Source organism: Myotis daubentonii, chromosome 15, assembly GCF_963259705.1.
Source record: "Myotis daubentonii chromosome 15, mMyoDau2.1, whole genome shotgun sequence".
NCBI classification, from domain to species: domain Eukaryota; kingdom Metazoa; phylum Chordata; class Mammalia; order Chiroptera; family Vespertilionidae; genus Myotis; species Myotis daubentonii.
The window spans coordinates 11,388,905-11,410,255 of record NC_081854.1 but is presented as its reverse complement, the minus strand read 5'-3'; the positions used below and the strand labels follow the sequence as shown (position 1 = coordinate 11,410,255).

The 21,351-nt window shown below is 54.6% G+C and overlaps 2 protein-coding genes across 2 annotated transcripts; one reads left to right on the top strand and one right to left on the bottom strand.

Moving 5' to 3' along the window:
* Nucleotides 1-1,191: 1,191 nt before the first annotated feature.
* On the top strand, nucleotides 1,192-16,033 carry MEIOSIN (meiosis initiator; the record flags this gene model as incomplete). Its single annotated transcript, XM_059667375.1, is given in 14 exon segments — nucleotides 1,192-1,290; nucleotides 6,092-6,203; nucleotides 7,679-7,813; nucleotides 8,839-8,997; nucleotides 9,000-9,041; nucleotides 9,294-9,347; nucleotides 10,313-10,412; nucleotides 11,214-11,314; nucleotides 12,199-12,354; nucleotides 12,734-12,807; nucleotides 13,847-14,071; nucleotides 14,141-14,382; nucleotides 15,162-15,251; nucleotides 15,865-16,033. Coding segments are annotated over 14 exon segments (1,758 nt in total), but the record flags the coding sequence as incomplete, so codon positions are not given.
* A 657-nt stretch (nucleotides 16,034-16,690) lies between these two features.
* SIX5 (SIX homeobox 5) lies at nucleotides 16,691-20,847 on the bottom strand. Its single transcript, XM_059666102.1, has 3 exons — nucleotides 19,981-20,847; nucleotides 18,287-19,086; nucleotides 16,691-18,005 (listed from the first exon to the last, which is right to left on the bottom strand). The coding sequence occupies exons 1-3, from the start codon at nucleotides 20,778-20,780 to the stop codon at nucleotides 17,386-17,388; spliced, it is 2,220 nt and encodes a 739-aa protein (XP_059522085.1). The 5' UTR covers nucleotides 20,781-20,847; the 3' UTR covers nucleotides 16,691-17,385.
* Between the last annotated feature and the right edge of the window lie 504 nt (nucleotides 20,848-21,351).

The window sequence follows — 21,351 nt, the reverse complement described above, 5'->3', positions numbered from 1 at the left end:
ACCAAAGGAAGTAACAGAATGGCCAGCCAGGCCAGGCCATGAGGGGTATTGTAAGCCACACTGAGAGTTTGTGTCTTTTAAAATGTTTATTTATTACATTGATTGGGGTGACATTGGTCAACATGAGCATTAGGTTTCAGGCGTGGGTTTCTATGTTACGAGTTCTGTATATTGCACTGTGTGCTCACCCCCCAGATGTTGAGGGTTTACACTTGGTCCCTAATAACGGGATGGGATTGAAAGGTTTGAAGCACCCATCAGGCAACTAATGTGTCGGGTTCTGTGCTGGGTGACTTCACACGCTCTGATTTATTTAGTCCTGTGGCTAATCCGCTGACCCCGAATGAACACCCTCATTCCCATTGCACAGATGAGAAAACCATGGTCAGATTCATATTTCAGAAAGATCACTCTGATTCTACTAGACCAGTGGTTCTCAACCTTCCTGATGCCGCGACCCTTTAATACAGATCCTCATGTTGAGGTGACCCCCAATGTCATTGTTACAAATTGAACATAATTAAAGCATAGCGATTAATCACAGAAACAACAGGTAATTATATATGTGTTTTCCCATGGTCTTAGGCGACCCCTGTGAAAGGGTCGTTCGACCCCCAAAGGGGTCACGACCCACAGGTTGAGAACCGCTCTACTAGACAGTATGGATTGGAGGAGGCGAGGTGGGAAGCTGGGAGACCCATGAGTATGTCAGCAAATGGACTAAGCCAGGGGCTGCAGGGATGGAGAGAAGGGATCAGAGGAGAAATGGACAGGATTTGGTGACTGATTGGACAATGCGATAAGGGATGTGTCCAGATGATGCCCAGGACTCTGTCTCAGGTGCCTGGTGTGGGGGACATCCCTGAGATGAACAATGAGACAGGAGGTTTCAGATTCAGATACCAAATTCCATTTTGGATGTCCTAATCAAAACCTGTTTTGGGCCCTAAACCGGTTTGGCTCATTGGCTAGAGTATTGGCCTGCGGACTGAAAAGTCCCAGGTTCGATTCCGGTCAAGGGCATGTACCTTGGTTGCGGGCACATCCCCGGTAGGGGATGTGCAGGAGGTGGCTGATCGATGTTTCTAACTCTCTATCCCTCTCCCTTCCTCTCTGTAAAAAAAATCAATAAAATATATATATTTTTTTAAAAAACCCACAAAATAAAAACAAACAAACCTGTTTTTGTCCCAAAATAGGAAGCAAAGAAAAAACCACACCAGCAAACTTCATGAGTTGGCATTGCTGCTACCCCTGGCCCCGAAGACCAATAGCAAGAAGCTTACCAAGGTATGTGGACCGATGGAGAGGAGGTGGATTTGGGAGGTGGATTTGGGAGGTAGATTTTAAAATGTCAGTAAGCTGGTTAACTTTCCTTGTCCTGAGAAACCTAGACAGACCCTCTCAGTGACAGCGCTGAGATGGGAATGGGAATTCCTGGGAGTCTTGGAGCACATGACTGCAAGATTCTTTCTCGCAACGGAGGTAGGAGAAGCTGGGAGGGGAATACCGGCAAGGAGCCAGGTAAAGCTCATTGCTTTGGGAGTCAACCAGCCAGGGTCTGAGCCCTCCAGCTCCATAACCGCAGAATCCTGGGCAGGTCACTCAGGCTATCAGCCTCTCAAGCTTCGTATATCTCAGCTGTAAAATGAATAAAGATAACTCCTCCTACCCAGAGATATGGTGAAGCCAAAATGACACAATAGCCATGACAGGCCCTGCCTGAATAAATGTCGGTTCCCTCCCTGTTGTGTGACCCGTGGGTATCATCACCCAGTAGAAACAGACAAAGCTTCTCTGCGTGTCCCCATTGGCTATTCAATACATGTAGATAGTGCTGAGCTAACACCTCATTCCCAGTGGAAACAACCTACTGGGAGACTCGGAGATCCTGAAGGCTTGGTGTGATGTTTTCTTGCTATAGTTCCTCTCATTCAGTCATTTATTCATTCATCAGCCATTTTATGGAAAGATTATTGGATGTCAGGGCTTTTATGATTGTGAAAAGGGGAGGGAAAGAAATTTGAGACCCAGTCCTCATCCTCTGGGAACTCAGAATCTGGCAGGAAGATGAAGCTTTGAACACAGGAGTTACTGGTCCCAGCTAGAGGTGCTACTTGCCTCCAAGGAGGGTCAGAGGAGCAGGTGTTTTGGAAAGATTTGCCAGACCCCAACCCTGCCTGCCACACTCCATCAGTCCCCAGTCATGCTGATTCTCCCCCTTAATATCTCTCCATCATGGGTGCTTATATTATATTATTTTTTTATTATTTTTGTTGTTAATCCTCACCCGAGGATATTTTTCCATTGATCTTTTAGAGAGAGTGGAATAGAGAGGGAAAGACAGAGAGAAATATCTATGTGAGAGAAACACATAGATTGGTTGCCCCCTGCATGTGTCCTGACCAGGACCCAGGCCAGGGAGGAGCCTGCAACCCAGGTACGTGCCCTTGACCAGAATCGAACCCAGGACCCTTTGGTCCGCAGGTCGACTCTCTAGCCACTGAGCCAAGATGGCTAGGGCCTTATATTAATTTCTTGTTGCTACTGTAACAAATTACCCCAAATTTAATGTTTAAACCAACACAAATTTATTCTCCTTCAGTTCTGCAGGTCAGAAATCCAAAATTAGTCTCACTGGTCTGAAGTCAGGGTGTCAGCAGACTTGGTTCCTCTTGGAGGCTCCAGGGAGAATGTGTTTTCTTTCCTTTGCCAACTTCTAGAGGTCACCTATGTTCCCTGGCTCAGGGCCCCTTCCAAGCCAGAAGAGTAGCATTTTCAAATCTCATCTTCTCTCTCTTTGCTTCCGTTGTCATTCACCTTCTCTGCCTTTGACCCTCCTGCCTCCAGCTTATCAGAAACCCCTGTGATTACAGTGGGCCCACTGAGATGACGCAGAATAACCTCCCCATCTGAAGATCCTTATTCAGTCACATCCAGCACATCTGCGAAGTCCCCTTAGTCATGTAAGGCAACATAATCACAGGTTCTGGGGGCGAGGACATGGATGTTTTGGGGAGAGGCATTACACAGACCACCACGGTGCTCAAAAATACTGGCGGGGTTTTATCCTCTGTCGTCAATCATTGGAGTACTTGGTACACAGGTGCTGTCCTAAGCTCTTGGCAGGAAGGGCAGAGATGTCTGGCACACAGTCCCTGCTCTGGAGGAATGACCTTCTAGTCAGAGGACAGGCATAATTATATCACTGACCAGATGGCCACATCTCCTCATGGAATTCTCCCCAGGCCTCAGCCTACTTTCTTTACCATTGATTTTCTACTATCTTAACAACCCCTTCTCCCCCATCTTCGTCCTTCCTTAAGTTCAGTCCTGGGACCCTGCTCCACATACAACCTGAGTTCCTGTCAGTTCCCAGCTTCCCACTGGACCAGTCTGCTTAAAGTGCATCACAGTTCATCAGGGCCATGGGACCTGCTCAGTCCGCTGCTCAGTGAACTAATGGGGGCTATAATGTGTGGCCTCTCCTGCGCTGGAGACGGGCTGCAGCTTAGATCTGTGACATCCTAACTCACCATTCTGGCTGATTAAGCGCTCCCTGCCCCGTATGATGCTGTAGCTTCTTCCTCTGGCCACCAAAGCCTTCAGCACATTACTGATGGTTTTCGTGTTTCTGAACCCCTTTACATGAAGAGTGCTGAGATGGCAAGGACCATAATAGATAAGTGTCTATCCCCAGTGCCCCACAGGGCCTAGCATAGAGCAGATAATAACAAGTGAACAATTGCTCCCCACACACTGAGAGTTCTAGGTGTCAGGCCCTGAATGGCAAATGTTTTATAAACATTTTTTTATTTAATCCTCCCCACAAGGCTTTTGGGATGCATATGTTTATGCTCATTTTTTTGGTTTGAGGAAACTGAAGCACAGAGTGGTCATATTGCGCAGAGGAACACAGCCAGCTTACAGTGAGAGAGAGGCAGATATGTCTCTTTCCAAAGGCCCACATCCTCAACCACTCTGTCATTTGGTGCTCAATAGATGTTTGTTGAATGAATGAATGAATGAGTGAATTTCCTCTGTTGAGGAAGTTGCAGGACCTGTCCATCTCACCCTCAGAAGATCTTTGGTGCAGTTCCCAAGCTAAGAAGTCTCAATTACTGAGCCTCTGTTCTGAAATCAGAGCTGAGGCCCAATATCCTCCTGCACAAAACCTTTATACTACTAATAATGAGTAGCATTTTATATTACTTTCCAGTTTACAAAGACTTCAGCTTAAGAGTGCCCACCATGTGCCAAGCCTGGTGTTGGAGATACTAAGCTAAAAATATAGTATCTGCTCTGGAAAAAACCCTGGTCTAGTTATAAAAAGTTAGAAAGGGTTCTCATTTAATCCCCTGAAAACTTACTGAAGGCACTCTCATTGTCATCAACTAAGCATTTATTAGGCAACTATCGTATCAGGCTCTGCGCTGGGCAATTTCACACACACTAATTTATTTACTCCTAAGGATAATCCTCTGAGCCTGAATGAAGCTTCTCATCCCCGTTGCACAGATGAGGAAACTGAGGCTCAAAGAAGTAAAACAACCTGCTCCCATCACACAGCCAATAAGTGGCAGATTGGAACCAGGCCCTTCCAAACTGATAGTCCCTTGCTTGTGTCACATGTACTCCTTAGTTAGATCACAGCTTCCTTTCGTGGATCAGGTTAAATAATTTCAGTGACTGTCTGTATCGCATTTTATGGAACGGTTTCACTTAAGTCCCCTCTAGAGACCATGCTTGGGTTTGGAAGATTACTACTAATGGTTTTATTGTTATTCTAGGGATCTAGTACGATCCAAAAATTACCTATTGATGTTCTTCCCTCATGTCTTGACCAGGCTAACTCCTTTCATTATTCAGGTCTCAATTTAAACGCTGCTGGATCCAAGGGGACTTTAGGGACATCTAAGTTTAGTTGCAGAATCCCTTGTTGTACTCTTTTATTCATAATGCTTAATGGTAATTTTGTATGATTTATGAGTTTATTAAGTCTGCTGCCTCTGTATATGGTAAGTTCCATGAAGGCAAACAAATGTATGTCTAGGTCATCCTTACATACGTGGCCCTTAGTGGGGAGTAGTCTTTTTTTGTTTGTTTTGTTAATCCTCACCTGAGGGTATTTTTCCACTGATTTTTAGGGAGAGTGGAAGAAGAGAGAGGGAAAGATAGAGAGAAACATCGATGTGAGAGAAACACATCAATTGGTTGCCTCCTGCACGTGCCCTGACCAGGGGAGGAGCCTGCAACCAAGGTAAGTGCCCTTGACTGGAATTGAACCCAGTACCCTTTGGTCTGCAGGCTGACACTCTATCCACTGAGACAAACCGGCTAGGGCAGGAGTAGTCTTTCTTAGCTTAGTAGCTCCAATACCAATACCAATCAGTGTTTGGTGGCTGGACAGGTGATGCCTGGTGGGAGGAGTCTTCGCCCTTGGTGCTGTGGGGAAGATTCACTACTTTAGCAGTCATTGGCTAAGCCACCTCTGGGTTCTGTGTGCTTGAAATATAGAAATCAACTAGTTATAGTCTCTACCCTCAGCCAATCCAAGGTCAGTGGAGGGGAATGATGTGCGAACAGGTAATTATAAAACAGTGCGGCAAGTGCATTGGTGGGATCAGGCCAGGGTGTTACAAGAGTGCCTAGGAGGGACATCTGACCCAGCCTGGGCGAGAGGGGTCGGGAAGGAGGGAAAGCTTCTGGAAGCTCAAAGGAAATGCCAGGAGAGGGAGTGTGTGAGAAGAAGAGGTAGACTGCAGAAAGACAATACAGCATGTGCAAAGGACCAGGGGTGGGAAGCTGAACAGTGTGCCGAAAAACTGGACCTGGGTTTAGATCCCAGCTTGGCCATGTCCTCTCTGTAACCTTAGCAAATGCCATTACACTCTGAGCCTCAATTTCCCTATTTGTAACCTTGCTGGGCCACAGTGAGAACTAGAGAGCAAAATAGGAACATATCTGTTAATGGAGGAATTGTTGGGGAGGGGAATGGGGTCCTGGAGCCTTTCTGCCTCTGGTCTCTGGCAGCCTCTCGTTGTCTCGGGCCCCCATCGTGTGCATAACCCTGTCTTTCTTTTGTGGGCAGAAGGAGATTCTGCAGCACATCCTGCACTACATTCAGTACCTCCAGAGAAACATCGATGTGGCCAAGGCCTTGCTCCAATTCCACACCGCCAATGGGGAAGGCGGAGCTGGGGGTAAGTCCGTTTCCCAGGGCCTGCGCCATAAGTATTGTCCTGCTGTCAGGGACCCTGAGTGACTTCAACCATTCCAGGCCCGCCAGGATCACACAGCCTCAGACAGGGGCAAAGTCAGAAGAGGGTGTCTGGGAAGACTGTGGGGGGAGGGGCCTTGGAGCTGGGCCTTTGAGGACAGTAGAAGGGGGAGCCCTGCCAAGTGGAAGAAACAATCGGAGCCGGAGCGTGCAGGCATGAGAAGACATGTGTGGAATGTCTGGGGACAGGCAAGCAGATGGGTGTGGTTGGAGGGGCCACGTAGCATCGAAAGGACAAGTGCAGGCTCTTGAGCCAGATCCTGACTCAGATGCACGTCTTGTTACCATAACCTCTCTGTGCTTCTGTTTCCTCATCTGCAGAACGGGACTAAGACTAGAACTTCCCTCCTGTGTTTGTCATGAAGATTAAATGAGTTGATACAAGTAGAGAGTATTGTAGCACAATGCCTAGAACACGCCAGTCAACCAGTGCTGTATGTGCTGGGTGCTATCATTACTGGTGTAAAACACACAGGCAAGAAGGGTAGGAAATGAGGAAGAGACGAGATCCTGAAGGGCTTCGAGCCCTGAGGAGGGAGATGAAGATGAGACTTACTGAAGGATTTTTCAGCCAGGGCAAGCCATGATCAGGTTTTTGCAGGGTTTTTTAAAATTATTATTTTAAAATGATCTCTGTGAAGATTTTTGACATATTTTAAATTATATTTTTATTGATTTCAGAGAGGAAGGGAAAGGAAGAGAGCGATAGAAACATCAATGATGAGAGAGAATCATGGATTGGCTGCCTCCTGCATGCCCCATACTGGGGATTGAGCCCGAAACCTGGGCATGTACCCTGACCGGGAATTGAACCAGTGACCTCTTGGTTCCTGGGTTGACTCTCAACTGCTGAGCCGCACTCGGCTGGGCTGCAGGGTTTTTTTAGAAAGAGGTGCCTAACATCTAGTGTGGAGGATTGGTTATTAAGTGAGAAACTGGAGTCAGGGAGATCAGTGAACAAACTTTCAGGGGTGGGCCAGTCAGGAGACAATGCGGCCCCATCTGGCACGGTAGCTGAGTGAGGCAGAAGAGGGTACATTTGGGAGATGTTAATGAGGAAGAATTGAGAGGCCTCAGGGAGAGAGCCTGGTGGCCCAGGGTGGGTGGTGGAACCCTCACTGTCTTGAGGAAGGCAGGAGGAGGAATTGGCTTGGGTGGGAAATATGGGGGCGAATTTGGGAAGCACTGAGTCTGTCCTCCCTGTCAGCCAAGGCCCAGAATGGCCTGGGGAAGCCCGCGTTCACCCTGCACCTTTGGCGCCTGACTGTGCAGCCTCAGACAAGTCTGATCTCCTCCATGGACTTCGGTGGACCACCCCACACCCTACCCGCATTGGGCGGCATTGTCTGGGAGGGGGGATATGGGAGGGCATGACCTCTCCTTCTTTGTGCTGTGCAGGGCTGGGCCAGAACTCCGCTGTGGGCTCATCAAGGCAGAGACACTTCACCCCATCCAGCTGCCCGCACTTTTGTCAGTCCTACCTTTGGGAAGCCTGTCGGAAACCCAGGAAGAAGAAGCTGACCCGAGCGTCAGGTACAGGCTGTCAGTGGAGGCAGACAGGAAGTTGGGGTCAGATGGAAGCGGGGCTCCTTCTCCAGGGTCATCACCCCCCTGGGAGGCCCAGTCAGCAATCCTGAGCCCCTAACGAGGCTTTAGAGTCAGACACTCAGCTCTTTGTGTTACTAGCTGAGACCAGGGGTGCACTGTCCTCTGAGCCTCATCCTCCTCATCTGGAAATTGCAGTCCCTGCCACAGGGAGGTCTTGAGGATGAGGAGCCTGAAAACGTACCACTCAAGCAATGCTTAAGTGGAGAGGCATATGGTCGGTTCCCAGTGAAGGGAAGCTACTGTCAGCATTTATTGTCTTTATGGCCAGTAACCCATCCCCGGCCAGAGCATCAGGGAGCATGGACACCAGGGAGGAAAGACCTGCGAGTGAAAGACCAGTGTCCTGGGTCCAGCCTCAGCCGTGCTATAGCTCACTACACGTCCTCTCCATTTCGAGGGCCTCCGCTTCCATGTCTTTAAAATGGGAGTTGGACCTAGTCAATGATTCCCAGCCCTGGCTGCACATCTGAATCATCCAAGCGCCTTAAAAAGTGCCCGTGCCTGTGTCTCACACCCAGAAGGCCGGTCTCAGTGGTCTGAGTGCACGCTGGGCTTCAGTATTTTTTCAGAGCTGGCAAGGTGGTTCTAGCCCAGTGATGGCGAACCTTTTGAGCTTGGCGTGTCAGCATTTTGAAAAACCCTAACTTAACTCTGGTGCCGTGTCACATATAGAAATTTTTTGATATTTGCAACCATAGTAAAACAAAGATTTATATTTTTTATATTTATATATTTAAATGCCATTTAACAAAGAAAAATCAACCAAAAAATTGAGTTCGCGTGTCACCTCTGACACACGTGTCATAGGTTCACCATCACTGTTCTAGCCTGTAAGTAGGGGAAGGGCGTGTCAGACTTGTGACCTGTAGCTAAGGATCCAGGCTTATCCAGGAAACACTGATGAGTGACTAGGCCAGGCAAAGCTTTCAAACAGGTGTCTGGGCCCAGAGCAAAGAAGACGCTCCCACCTGAGCCATCTTCTAGTGACAAGACCCCAGCCCCATCTGATGCCATCGCTCTGCTGTCCCAGACGCCAGACCCGGGCCCAGAACCCTTTTTGCTATCTGGCCCTGTCAAGCCCAAGAAGCAGGTGACCCCATCCCCAGACCAGAGGGAGGAAACGTGGAAGGGACCAGCACTCCTCCAAGATGCTGCACTGTCTTTTTAAAAATATATATATTTTATTGGTTTTTTACAGAGAGGAAGGGAGAGGGATAGAGAGTTAGAAACATCAATGAGAAACATCCATCAGCCGCCTCCTGCACGCCCCCTACTGGGGATGTGCCCGCAACCAAGGTACATGCCCTTGACCAGAATCAAACCTGGGACCATTCAGTCCGCAGGCCGACGCTCTATCCACTGAGCCAAACCGGTTAGGGCTATGCTGCATTGTCTTTGCCTTAAGGTGACAGAAATGGAGGAAGATCCTGGCTGACATTGCTGGATGCGGCTAAGAACAGCATTGCTGCTGATCTTCCCTCACCATTAATTTAGCCAGTCACTTATACACCCCTTATTAGGCATACGCAACATCCACGCACAGTCCTGGTTAGCTGGGACTTCAACGGTGGACAAGAGAGACACTGTCTCTCACCTCACACAGCTATAGTCTCTTTCCCAGTTTTCTTTTCCCTTCAGGCTCTGCTGTAGGGGTAAGGGCGGGACAGAGTCAGTGCCACCCTGTGTGAGGGCTGCAAGTGGCAGAACTGTAGGGACTCCCTGTCCCTGTACCAGCTTCAAAAGGTGTGATGGCTCACTCAGCAAAGAGCCAGGCGAGAAAGTGGGCAAGGGAAGACATGGCCTGAGCCATTCTATCCTCTATCCACCTGTTCATTCAGCCCTGACTCTCTAAGCATTGCCTCGGCCAGGCCATGTGCTGGGTGCTGGGGACAGTCCAGTGAAGGAGTCACATACTATCACTGATTTCCAGAGTGGTCCCAACTTCCTGGGGTTGCCAAGGGAGCGTGAGGGACCCAGAGGAGGCACCTGACCCACCTGGGGAGGGAGGGCTTCCCAATTCAGCTAGTTATGTGGCTTTGGGCAAGTTACTTCACAGCTCGATGCCTCAGTTTACTTAACTGTAAAATGGGGGTAATAATGGTACTCTTTCACAAAGGGTCAGTGACTAGTATGTAGCATGCTTACAACTGTGCTGGCCATGGTAAGCACTCTGTACTTGTTTGCTATTATCATCTTCATCATCATTATTCCACTTAAGGATTTTATCTTCCTTACAGCTTCTGATAAAGGAGTGGAATTCCTAGTGCTGATTTGGGTGGCCTCTGAGCCTCATGCAGAGGTCCCAAAGCTTGAGGTTTTGCCTAGGATGGGGGAGGGAGAGGCTGTGGCAGACCCTGGCACCTCTTCATCCCTGCATCTGTGAGTCCCGGGCAGAGGAGTGATCACCCTAAATTGCCTCCTTAGGCAAAAACAATGTCCAGGGTGATGGGCTTTACCCTGCCTTTGGGGCCCAGCACGGGGCTGAGAAGACCTGTTTTCTCTACAGAACACAGCCCTATCCCAGGTAAGGAAATGCCAAGGGCTCTGAGTGGGGGAGACTGAGGTGTTTGGTCTGGAATGGCTGAGGGGCAGTGAGAAATGAGGTTGATTTACATGTGATGGTATCTGTGGCATGAGCACTGCTGTGGGCCTAGATTTCCGCAGGCATCATAAGCTCGAAGGTGAGATGGGCCCCAGCCTCTCACCGGTATCCCTGTCTCCCGTCTCACCCTTCTAAGCCACCCTTACTAGTCACACAGACTTTGACCATGTCGTTCATGGCTTAAAGCCCTCCCTCAGAGCCCAAATATCTTCACTGGAATTTGAGAACTTCTCTGGCTTCAGCTCACCTTGCCAGCACCCTCTCCTGCCCCTCACCCATGAAACTTACCCTTAACACTTGCAAATACTCGCCACTCCCCATGGGAACCATGCCCTTGCCCCCTCTGGGCTCTTCATACTCTGATCCCTCTTCCAGGCAAGCCTGGTCCGCTCATCTACTTGGAAAACTACCTCCTTCAGACCACGCTCAGTGCTATCCTCCTGCCCTGCCCACCTGTCTGACCGCCCGCACCCCCATAACTGTGTGGTCAGTGCCTGATTACAGCTGTCTCTCCTCACAAATCTTGAAGCTCTATGAGGGCAGCACCTCAAGCTGACTAAGCTTTCTGCCCCCAGCTCTCCCCCAGCAGCCAGCATGGAGTGATCCCTGTCTGACCTCACAGTGGGCAACACTGAGTCACCCAACGGGGAGACAGCTCACTCAGGGCACAGCAATTCCCAGCCTAGGGCTCCGGCTCTGCCTCTCGAATTCCACCTCTTGCAGGTGCCAGCTGGTGTTCTACGATTCCAGTGAGGAGATGGACAAGGAGGCCCCAGACACTGACCCTTGGCTTCCTGCCTGGACCCCAGAGGGCAGCCCTCATGGTGACTGAAACTCCGTCTCTCTTCCTTGTAGGCTGGTGTGGGGCCTTCTTGGTACCTTCTGAGGATTTCCGTAGAAGGGGGGAACGTGGGAAGGTGAAAAGATGTCTGCTAAACACAGGAATGGCAAGTCACTAGCCATTGGTTGTCATGGCAGATATTGTTAATCAAGCATCACTGTTTCTGGTGATCCCAGACAGTACCTCAGAATCTTTCTTAACATACAGCTCCAGGTAGCTACAATCATTCTATCAGATCTGACACCTGATAGAAAGATACTGACTAGAGGCCCGATGCACAAAATTCGTGCAAGAGTAGGCTTTCCTTTCCCCGGCTGCTGGCACTGGCTTCCCTCTGGGACCCGGGACCCAGGCTTCCCTCACAGCCCCGGCTTCATCTAGAAAGTCATCCAGAAGGACATCCAGAAGGATGTCTGGTCTAATTAGCACATTATGCTTTTATTATTATAGTTTTTTGGGTTTTTTGTGTGTTTTTTTTGCCATCCCTGGCATAATGACAGGCATTGTGCCTCTTTTTTTAATTTTTTACAGAGAGGAAGGGAGAGGGATAGAGAGTTAGAAACATCGATGAGAGAGAAACATTGATCAGCTGCCTCCTGCACATCTCCTACTGGGGATGTGCCCGCAACCCAGGTACATGCCCTGGACCGGAATCGAACCTGGGACCTTTCAGTCCGCAGGCCGACGCTCTATCCACTGAGCCAAACCAGTTTCGGCAGGCATTGTGCCTCTTAATTTCCTCTACCAAGCACTGAAAAGGAGCAGTTGACAGTCATCTTTCCCCAGTGTCTGGCACCGTCTCCTCAAAGCCAGCGGGGGCAGAGGGCAGTCTGTGACCACACCCCAAGCTTGATGTTTCCTTTTCAGGAAGCCCACTGGCCTTGGAGCCTCCCCACATTGACAACTGGAGTGTGATGGGCCAACCGAGCGAGATCCTAGGTCTCAGTCCTTCCCTCTTCAGCTCCCCAGGGAAACTGCTGTCAGAGCAGGTCTTGGAGGATGGCAGCGAGTACCTGACCCAAGGTGAGCATGCAGGGCTGGACCTGGTCCTTGGTTCCTTCAGAAAACACACGGTGATGCCCACCAAGTAAGTGTGCAGCCTTGTGCTGGGCAGTGCTGGATGCCCAGCGATGTATGCTGTCCGGGCCCTGCCTCTAAGAGCCCATAGCCTAGTGGGTGTGTGGGGGAGCCCCAGGCCAGCATGGGGAGTGGAAGGCTCCAGTAGTCTGCAGCAGGGACCAACTTGCTCTGCCTAGGGTAGAGGTGGCCCAGGGGAGCTGGCCTGGGAGCTAGATTTGAATATGGCGGAGGAGATCCAGAAACCTGGAGAGTGGCACAGAGCCCTGGTGCTGTGAGGGAGCCATTTTCATCCTAGCCAACCTCTGCCTTCCCTCCCGGACAGCTCTCTTTGAAGAAGTTTTCTTAGATCCCGTGTCTTCACCTTCTGCCTGCGTGCTGGGAGTACCACCGAAGAAGGTAGGCATCTCTCCACCCCTCCATCCACAGGAACGGTCATTCTGCTTTCCGTGAGTCACTCATCCATCCCCTCAACATTTCCAGAGACTCATCTGCTCATCCTTTGAATGCTTACTGTTGGCCACCAGGCGCCCACTCTGTGCTGGGCACTTGGAATGAACTAGACAAAAGGGATGAAAGCTAAAAGGCTGTTAGGGCCTGGCTGGTGTGGCTCAATGGTTGACCATCAGCCCACAAACCAGGAGGTTGCGTTTCAATTCCTGGTCAGGGCACATGCTCAGGTTGCCAGCTGGTCCCCAGTAGGGGGCATGCAGGAGGCAGCCAATCAATGATTCTCTCTCACAATTGATGTTTCTATCTATCCCTCTCCCTAATATATATATATTTAAAAACTGCTAGGTGCCCATAAAAGACCCCACATAATATTACAATTGCTCTATGAGACCAGCGTCTCTGGGACCCCATTTGACAGAAAATAGATGAGCAACCTCAGGAATCCTCAACTGGAAAGAGCTCCCTCCAAAACCCCCACACTGACCTCTGTGGCCACTGTCTGCTCCAGGAGTCACTCACCTGCTCGATTCACTCATCCATCCCCTCTATCCATCTGGCAAAGGGGCAACCCTAGCCCTGGTCCCCAAACCATTCTTCCTCCAATGTGTGTGGGTGGGGCACTGCCTCAGTGAGTAGTTGAATGGGCAGCAGTAGGAAAACAGATGCCCTTAGTGGAGCCTTTAGTAAGTGCCTGGCACTGTGCTAGGTGCTTCTCGGCCTGCAAGACGTGTAGTGAGCACTATTCTGTAGGTGAAATTGACGCTTAGAGAAGGTAAGACTTGCCCAGGACATCATGGCTACCAGGTGAAGTGGTGAACTGATGGGATTGAGAGATATTGCCCCAAACACAGGAGGCAGAAGAACTCAGCCCCATAGAGTCCCTCTCTGACCCCTGTGGGAACTTGGGAACATTTGTTTGAATGTCCAGGGGGTGTTTGGATGAGGTTGTCTTGAATCTGAGACGTTTCTCATGCTCATTTCCTAGGAGAGCAGTGAGTTGGGGCATGAAGAGACACCAGTGTCTGCTCACATCCCCTCCCAGGACACACCCCCTGAGGCCCCTGAAGACCTTTCTGACTCCCACAGCCTGTGCCTGTCCTCAGTGTCACCGGGCCACCTCTCGCTGAGTGAGGACAGCCAGGCATCGTTCATCCCCAGCTCTGAGGGCATGGGCACCGACATGGACACAGAGCTGGTGTGGAGGCAGCAGGTGAGGGGGACAGCCATTGAGGTGGGCCCTGCCTCTCTTGCCAGCTCTCATCTCTCTGCCCCCACCCAGGAGGCTCAGGCCAACCCTGAGGACCTGAAGTTCTCGAGCGATGAGTATGGAGACTACACATGGACCCCCACCCGGCGGGCCTCCACCTTGCCCTCAGCCAGGAGGAAGAGCAGGAGGGGCCAGGCAGACGGGGACCCCATGACGCTCACGAACAAGAAAGACTCCTGCCCCCCTCAGCCGAAGAAAAAGTGTGTCAATGGCTTCATCATGTTCTGTAGGATGAACCGGAAGCAGTACATCCGGTGGGTGGGGGTCCTCTTTGGCTGCCCGCCTCCCAGAGCATGTTGCCTGCTGCTGGCTGACCCGTTGGCCCCGTCCTCAACCACATGTTCCCCCAGCATCTCACCTGGCCCCACTGCATTGGTCAGGGCCTGTCCATTGTAAGCAGAGAAACCCACCTCAGACTTAAGAAAAATAGGACATTAATAGCTTATATAACCTGAAAAAAGACAGGGGTAGATTAGGTTCAGATGTGGGCCCAGGCGCTCACAGGATGCTGTCTGGAGTCCTTGTCCCTCTCGTGGTGGGCTTCAGCCTCAGGCAGGTGGGGCCGGCTGGGCAAGGTCACTCCTGGAAGGTCAGGCTCATGTCCTGGCCCCCATCCTAGCAACCTTGTGGGAGGAGAGCTCCTCATTCCTAAGGTTGCAAGAATAAGTTCTTGGGTCCGACTTGGTAGATCAGGAGCCCAACCCGGAACCCATCGTTGCCAGCCTGAAGCCGGGGGATGGGAGGCCCCCCAAGCCACAAGGGAGAAGAGCTGGTACCCTTATGGGAAGATCCAGGGGCTGATATTGGGAGCAGTGGATACGGGTGGCGTCTTCCCAACAACCATTTAGTCAGCCTCCCCCTTTTTGATGCCTCAGCTCCAGGGTGTGTAATGGGAGTCTTTCGCGATATCTCACACAGGAGGCAAAGAGCTAAGTCCTCAAAGGGAAAGCTGAGGCTCTGAGAGGGCAGGGTCAGGTCAGACCTGGGTCTTTGCCCAAGCAGGCCTCTCCTTACCGCCTCCCTCCTGTCCCAGAGCCTGCCCGGGGACTGCGTCCACAACTGCCACCAAACAGCTGGCCCAGCTCTGGCGGGAGATGACGGAGCAGGAGCGCAGGCCATACAGGTGAGCAGCCCAGCGGCCCGCTGGGGCGGGGGGGGGGGGGGGGGCCTCCACTCCTCAGCCCTGCACCGGCTGTCAGAGCCGTGAGCTTCGGGAGACTGGAAACAGGCTGGGAGTTTCCTGGGGTGGGAGGTTTGGGTGTTGCAAACTTTTATGAAATATTTGGGGGTGACAGAGATAGAAAGGCGCTCTACCTTGGAGCTTAGAAGAGCAAGTACCTTAATTTGGAATTGGCCCCTGCTGCCCTAAGTTTCTTTTGCCCTCTCTGCCGCAAGGCATTTCTCAGAGCAGGAAACTGGGTCTTCCCTTTCACTTGGCCTCCTCCCTCTCTCTCCTCTTCACCTCGGAGCAGCCACCTGCCTGTTTCTCAGTTGGCCCTCAGTGTGCAGAGATTGTAACAGGAGTGTGTAACAGGGCTCTTCAGCAAAGAGCCCCCGGTGGAGTCCTATTGTATAAGCCGGGCCCGGAGGTTCGCCCACTCCGCTCCGTGGGACCAGGTAAAGCCCTGGCCTCCCTTTCAGCTCAGGCCTGACCGCTGCAGGGCCAGAGCACCAGTGGTGAGGCAGGGCCCGAGCGGCCAGTGAGGGACCGCCCATCCCACTGCCTCTCCCCCCAGCATCAAAGCTCGAAGGTTCAGCCGCCAGCACAATCGGAATGTGAAGCAGGAAAGCTCCAGCAGCGAGGACGAGGACTGGGGGATCCCCAAGCCCTTCTACCAGCTGCTGGCGGACAGGGCCCGCTGTTCCTCACAGCCCGCCTCTCAGCTGCCTCCTGGCCACAGATGAGTGGGTAACCACTTCACCTCTCCTCCCTCACCACCTTGCAGCTCCACAGCTCGTTTGAACCCTGGAGCCAGTGAGGAAGAGGTTGCCCCCTCCTGGGCCTCAGCCCTGCTAGGCAGGTCTCCTTGGCCAGTTCCCTCGGGCTGGGAGGGGTGGATTCGTTGACCCTCTGCTTTGTGTGTTTGCCATGTATGTGGGCAGCTGAACTCTGCCCTTCTCACAGCTCCTTTCTGCCCCGGGGAAGGAAGCGCTGCATGAAATGCAGGGAGAAGTTAAGGAGATGGGGCTCCCCTCTAACCTGCCTTTGTCCACCCCAGAATCAAATGGTTTCAACCCTGTTCATTCTCACCTTATCCTACTCCTCCCTCCCCTGTTCTATTTATAGGTTATTTATTGTTGCCAACAAAATAAAGTGGAACCCTTGTTACCTGCCTTGGTCCCCTGCTCCCGCAGCCCTGGGGGCGCTCCTTCCACCTGGATCTGGGGGCCCCAGGGGCCCCTGCCTTTTGAAAGAAATCACACTCTCTGCACCACAAACATGATTTCCACCCCAGCCCCTCAGGGTGCTGGGATCAGAAAGCCAGAACCTCAAATTGGGCTTCGTGTGGTGCAGCTTTTCGTTAGGAGAGTTGTTTGGAAAGTAACCCACACTCCTGAAGCTTTTAGTTATCCTGTTAACTTTATTTTAACTGAAATGTAGGCATAACATGTCCTAGAAAAATAAAGATTTAGGATACAAACTAGACACGAGGGTCAAGGTTGCCCCTCGGGTGAGGGGATCTTTGGTCTGGGGCTGGACGTGATAATGAGGGCTGTTGTCCAGGGGGAGCAGAGGGGAATCCTCGCCCAGGCCTCCCCACACCTGCATTGTGTTGCAGCTGGAAGAGCCCAGCTGGGAGGCTGTCAGTCCCTGGGCATAGGACTGCTCCACCCTCAGATTCCAAGCAGTTCTGAGAACTCTGGAGGTCAATGGAGCTATTAATAGTGTTTTAGGGAGTGATAGGGAGAGGGCTCAAGGGGGTTGGATGTCCAGCCATTTTGCAGGGTTTTCAGCTCACAGCTCGTACCAGGTCAAGGGGGGCAGAGCCCCTAAGTCAGGACCCCCCAGATCTCCCCATGTATATGGGGCAGACTAAGGAGAGGGCTGTAACAGAGGAGGCTTCCCATCCAGAGGGACGGTGCCCGTGGACAGGGGTGAGCCCCGCACATCCAGGGCTTGGAGGTTAAGCAGCCGGGGGCAGGGTGTAGTGTATGTGGAATCCTCAGATCAACAACTGTTTCTGAAAGGTTCCCTTCTCCCAGCTGTCCTGGATCTCAAGCACCATTGTCAGGAGAGGCGATGAGGCCTGGCGGGGTCACAGTTCCAAGGGCTCTTCCACAGGCACTGACTGTAGCTGGGTCAGGACCTTGGTCTCAGCTTCCAGCCCCTCCTCCACCTCGCCCCCTGCTGTGGCCCCCAGGAGCAGCCCCTCAGGGTCAGGGTCTGGAAGCCTCAGCACAGTGTGAGGGGCCTGGGTCCCCAGCCCCTTCTCCGCTTCTAGCAGCCCCTCTGTGCCTGTGCTCAGTTCCAGTCCCGATGGCCAGATGGGCACGGCTGCAGGTGACAGCATGAGGCCCTCAGGTGGGGGCGCAGGGAAGCCAGCCAGGAGGCAGGAGGAGTCTGGGGAGAAGGGCAGGCTGGCAGCAATGGTGGCGGCAGGGGCAGGTGGTGGCTGTGGCAGCTGCTGGGCAGAAAGTGCGCCGAGGGCGTGGGCCTCTGGGAGAGTAGGGCTGGGGGCCACGGGAAGGGCTCCTTCGGGCACCGAGATGGCCGTGTCTGGCTTCAGGGGCAGGGCCAGGCTGGGGGCAGGCGGCAGGACCTGGGAGACCAGCATGCTGGTGGGGAAGGTGGCCGTGAGGATGATCTTGCCCTGCTGCACGGCCACACCTGTCACGATGGGGCTGCCAGACACGGGGTTGGCCAGGAGGAAGTTTCCTGTGGGGAGAGACGTCAGGGCACAGGGTTAGAGGGGGCTGCTGGCTGGGAGCAGAGGTGGCAGTTAAGCTGCTGGAAGGCAAGAGGAAGATTAGCCAGAGGCAAACCCACCCCCCTCAGAGCGGGACTAAGTCTGGGTGGTTTGAGCCTCCGCACAACCCGGCACAGGGGGGTTCTGGGACATAGCAGGGATAAGCTACCCCCAACCCAAGCCCACCAACAGCACTCTCCCTCCCTGATAACTACCCCCACCCAGGCTGGACGGAGGCAGAAGGGGGTACCTGGGGCAGTGGCCGGAGGCAGCTGCAGGGCAGTCACGCCCACCCCGGAGTTTATCAGGTGCACATTAGTAGGGCCCGCGGTAGCTGCCACCTTCACGGGGCTGCCTGGCCCAGCTGCCAATAGTTGCAATGGCCCCACAGCTTGTGGCAGAGTCACCACCTGTGAGGTGGGCACCACCTGGGGCAGATTCAATAGCGGGGAGGTGGGGCCCAGGCCTGCAGGGTACCCAGGGGGTGGGGAAAGGGGCACCACTTGCGGAGCAGCCACAGAAGCCACGGGTCCTGGGGGCAGAGGAAAGGCAGCAGCCGGCGGGGGCCCAGGCACCACTTGGGGCAGAGGCACTGGCACCTCCTCTCCAGGTGTTCCCAGAGCAGCCACCTGGGGCTTGGTCTCAGGGGCCTCAGGCTGAGCCTCCTCCAGTCGAACCTCCCCGGTCTGAGGGTCCAGGACCAAGGAGGTCTTGCCCTCGCTGGGCCCCGGGGGACTAGGCTGTGGTGGTGGGGCGCCCCCACCCCCTGTGAGCAGCAGGGGGCCCAGGCTGGAGGCTTCACCCAGGGCCAGGCTGTTGATGATGACAGGGCTCCCATTGAGAAGCACCGCTGGTGAGCTGCTGGCAGCCAGGAAACTCCCGTTCACCAGGATGGAGGAAGAGGCAGGGCATGGCGCAGGAGGGGCGGCCCCCGCCAGGAATATGGAGCCCTGGGCCGGGGCCTCCGTGGCCACTGGAGCCACCGCCCTCTCCAGGTCCTCAGGACTGCGGCTGGACTCATCCTCAGTAGTGGGGTTCCCATCAGACTCGCTGTTCAGAGAAAGGATTGTGAGTTGTGGCCCTGAATGCTGTTTCCCCACTGGCCAGCCAGCTTCCCGCAGAGCTGCAGGAGCCTCCCCCTCTTTCCCCGGCCCAAACTTTTGGGGACAACGGGGGGGGGGGGGATGCGGGCGGGGGCGTATGAAGCCTCCTCTCTCAGACCACCTAAGGACCCTCTGCAAGCCCTGCGTGGACATCACTGCATAAAAGCTGAAGCTGCCCCAAGCCAGAGTGAGGAGGCCGGGCATCCAGGCTCCCGGTCTCGGGGTCGGGCTGAAAGCAGCCTGGAGGCGGCGGAGAGCCGGAGGTGGCGGCCAGCTCAGTTCCCGGTGCCCTCCCAGGGCGTCAGGGAAGGGCGGGAGAGGCTGGCGTGCTGGGTGGGAGGGGAAGGGCTTGGGTTACAGGGAAACCGGAGCTGGGGAAGGTTCACGTTTCACAACAAAGACAGACGACGGACCACGCCGTTTGGGCCCCGAGGGGGGGGGGGGGGCGGGGGCGGGGAAGGACCGGGCAGCGCAGCGGCCAGAAAGAAGCCCCGTCGCCGGGTGCGGGAACAAAGGCCCCTCCCTCTTTCCCCGTAGCCCCCTTTTCTCCCTGTCTCCCCAGTCTAGCCACCCACACGGATGGGGATCTAGGATGGGGTCCTGAGTGGAGCGGAGGAAAGAGGTCGCCCAGCCTCCGCGAGAGAAGCAGCGATGCTGGGGAGAGGGCCGGGACGTGTGCCCGTGGCATCCTCACTATTCCTCACGCCTGGCGGGCGCCGGAGGGTGTGAGCGGGAGGCATCTGCGGACTTGGCGCGGGCTCCGGCAGCGGGCTCGGGAGAGGGGGCTGGTGGGTGGCACGTTCCCGGGAAAGCGGGACTTGCGCCGCCCGGGTCCCCTCACCTCTTGCAGGGCGCGCCGCCGCCGACCCCGGTCCGGTCGCGCTGTCGCCGGTTCTTGAACCAGTTGCTGACCTGCGTGAGCGAGAGGCCGGTCAGCGTGGCCAGGCGGCGCTTCTCGTCGGGCGTGGGGTAGCGGTTGCCGCGGTAGCAGGCCTTGAGCGCGGCGCGGGAGCGCTCCTTGAAGCAGTAGACGGTCTCCTCGCCGTCCCAGATGGTCTTGGGCAGCGGGAACTTCTTCCGCAGACGGTACTTGTCCACTGCGCCCAGCGCGCGGCCCCGGGCCCGCTCGGCCTCGTGGTAGCGCGCGCGCAGGTAGAGGTCCTGCAGGAAGGCGTGGTGGGCAGCGGGGAAGGGGCGGCTCTCGAGCAGCCGGTAGAGCTCGGCGTACTCGCCCCGCTGGAAGGCCACCAAGGCCCGAGCGCGCAGCACCGGGTCGCTGCCACGTAGGCGCTCGGCCGGGGGCAGTGCTCCCAGGAAGCGGCTCAAGCGGCCGGCGTGGCCCGCCTGTAGCAGCGCCTCGCAGACGCACGCCACCTGCTCCGGCGAGAAGCGGAGGCCCGTGGGCGGCTCGGCAGCGGCCTCGAGGGGCGACCCGGGAACGCCCGGGGACCCCGGGCCCTCCGCTCCCGCCGCCGCTTCGCCCGCCCCGGCCCCGGCCGCCGCCGCCGCCTCACCCTCGGCCGCCTGCAGTGTCTGCAGGAGCTGGCGCGCTTCCTCCTCCTCCTCTTCGGTCGCCGCCGCGGCCACCGCCTCCCCCCCTGCAGCCGGCCCCGCGTTCGGCTCAGCAGGCAAGGTAGCCATGTTTTGCAACTTTGGAAAGTTCCTCCCTCCTTCTCCTCCTCCCTCGGGCTTTCCCCAGCCCCCTCCCCCGCCCGTCCCCCCACTCCGCCCCCCCGTTCGCGCTTCCCGATCTTCTCCCCCTGTCGACCCTGCGAATCCCCCAGTGCCTGGCCCAGCGCCCCGATTGGGTCTCCCAATGTCTGTGTGTGCCCGTTCCCCTCCTCGTCTGTCCGTGATTCTCCCTTTGTTTTCCCTCCGCTCAGGCCGCTCTTTTTGCCTCCCCCCGCGTGTGCCTCTTGCTCAGGGCCTCAGTTTCCCATCGGGACAACGGAGAAGGTAACGGGCCGTCCGGGAGGGCTAAGGGCGCGAAGCCACCTCCGCCCCAAGACTGAGCTTCTGCACGCCTTCGTCTCCAGGGTCCTCTGAATGCCCCCACACTCCCCATCTCGGCCTGCGCTCCGCCCCTCGGAATTCCCGGCTCCACAGGGGGGCGGGTCTGGCACGGAGAAGGGGCGGGCGAAACAGGCTAGCTAGAAAGTTTGCTGTAACTTTTCTGGAGCGTTAAGTCCTTGGAACGGATGCGCGTGGCCCG

Bases quoted from the DNA above. Each gene is read 5' to 3' on its own strand.
- SIX5 (XM_059666102.1), bottom strand. From the start codon at position 20,780: ATGGCTACCTTGCCTGCTGAGCCGAACGCGGGGCCGGCTGCAGGGGGG. The intron at 19,087-19,980 runs GTGAGGGGACCC...TTCTCTGAACAG, and splicing joins GGCGGCGCGCCCTGCAAGAG to CGAGTCTGATGGGAACCCCA. The intron at 18,006-18,286 runs GTACCCCCTTCT...CTCTCCCCACAG, and splicing joins GCCTCCGGCCACTGCCCCAG to GAAACTTCCTCCTGGCCAAC.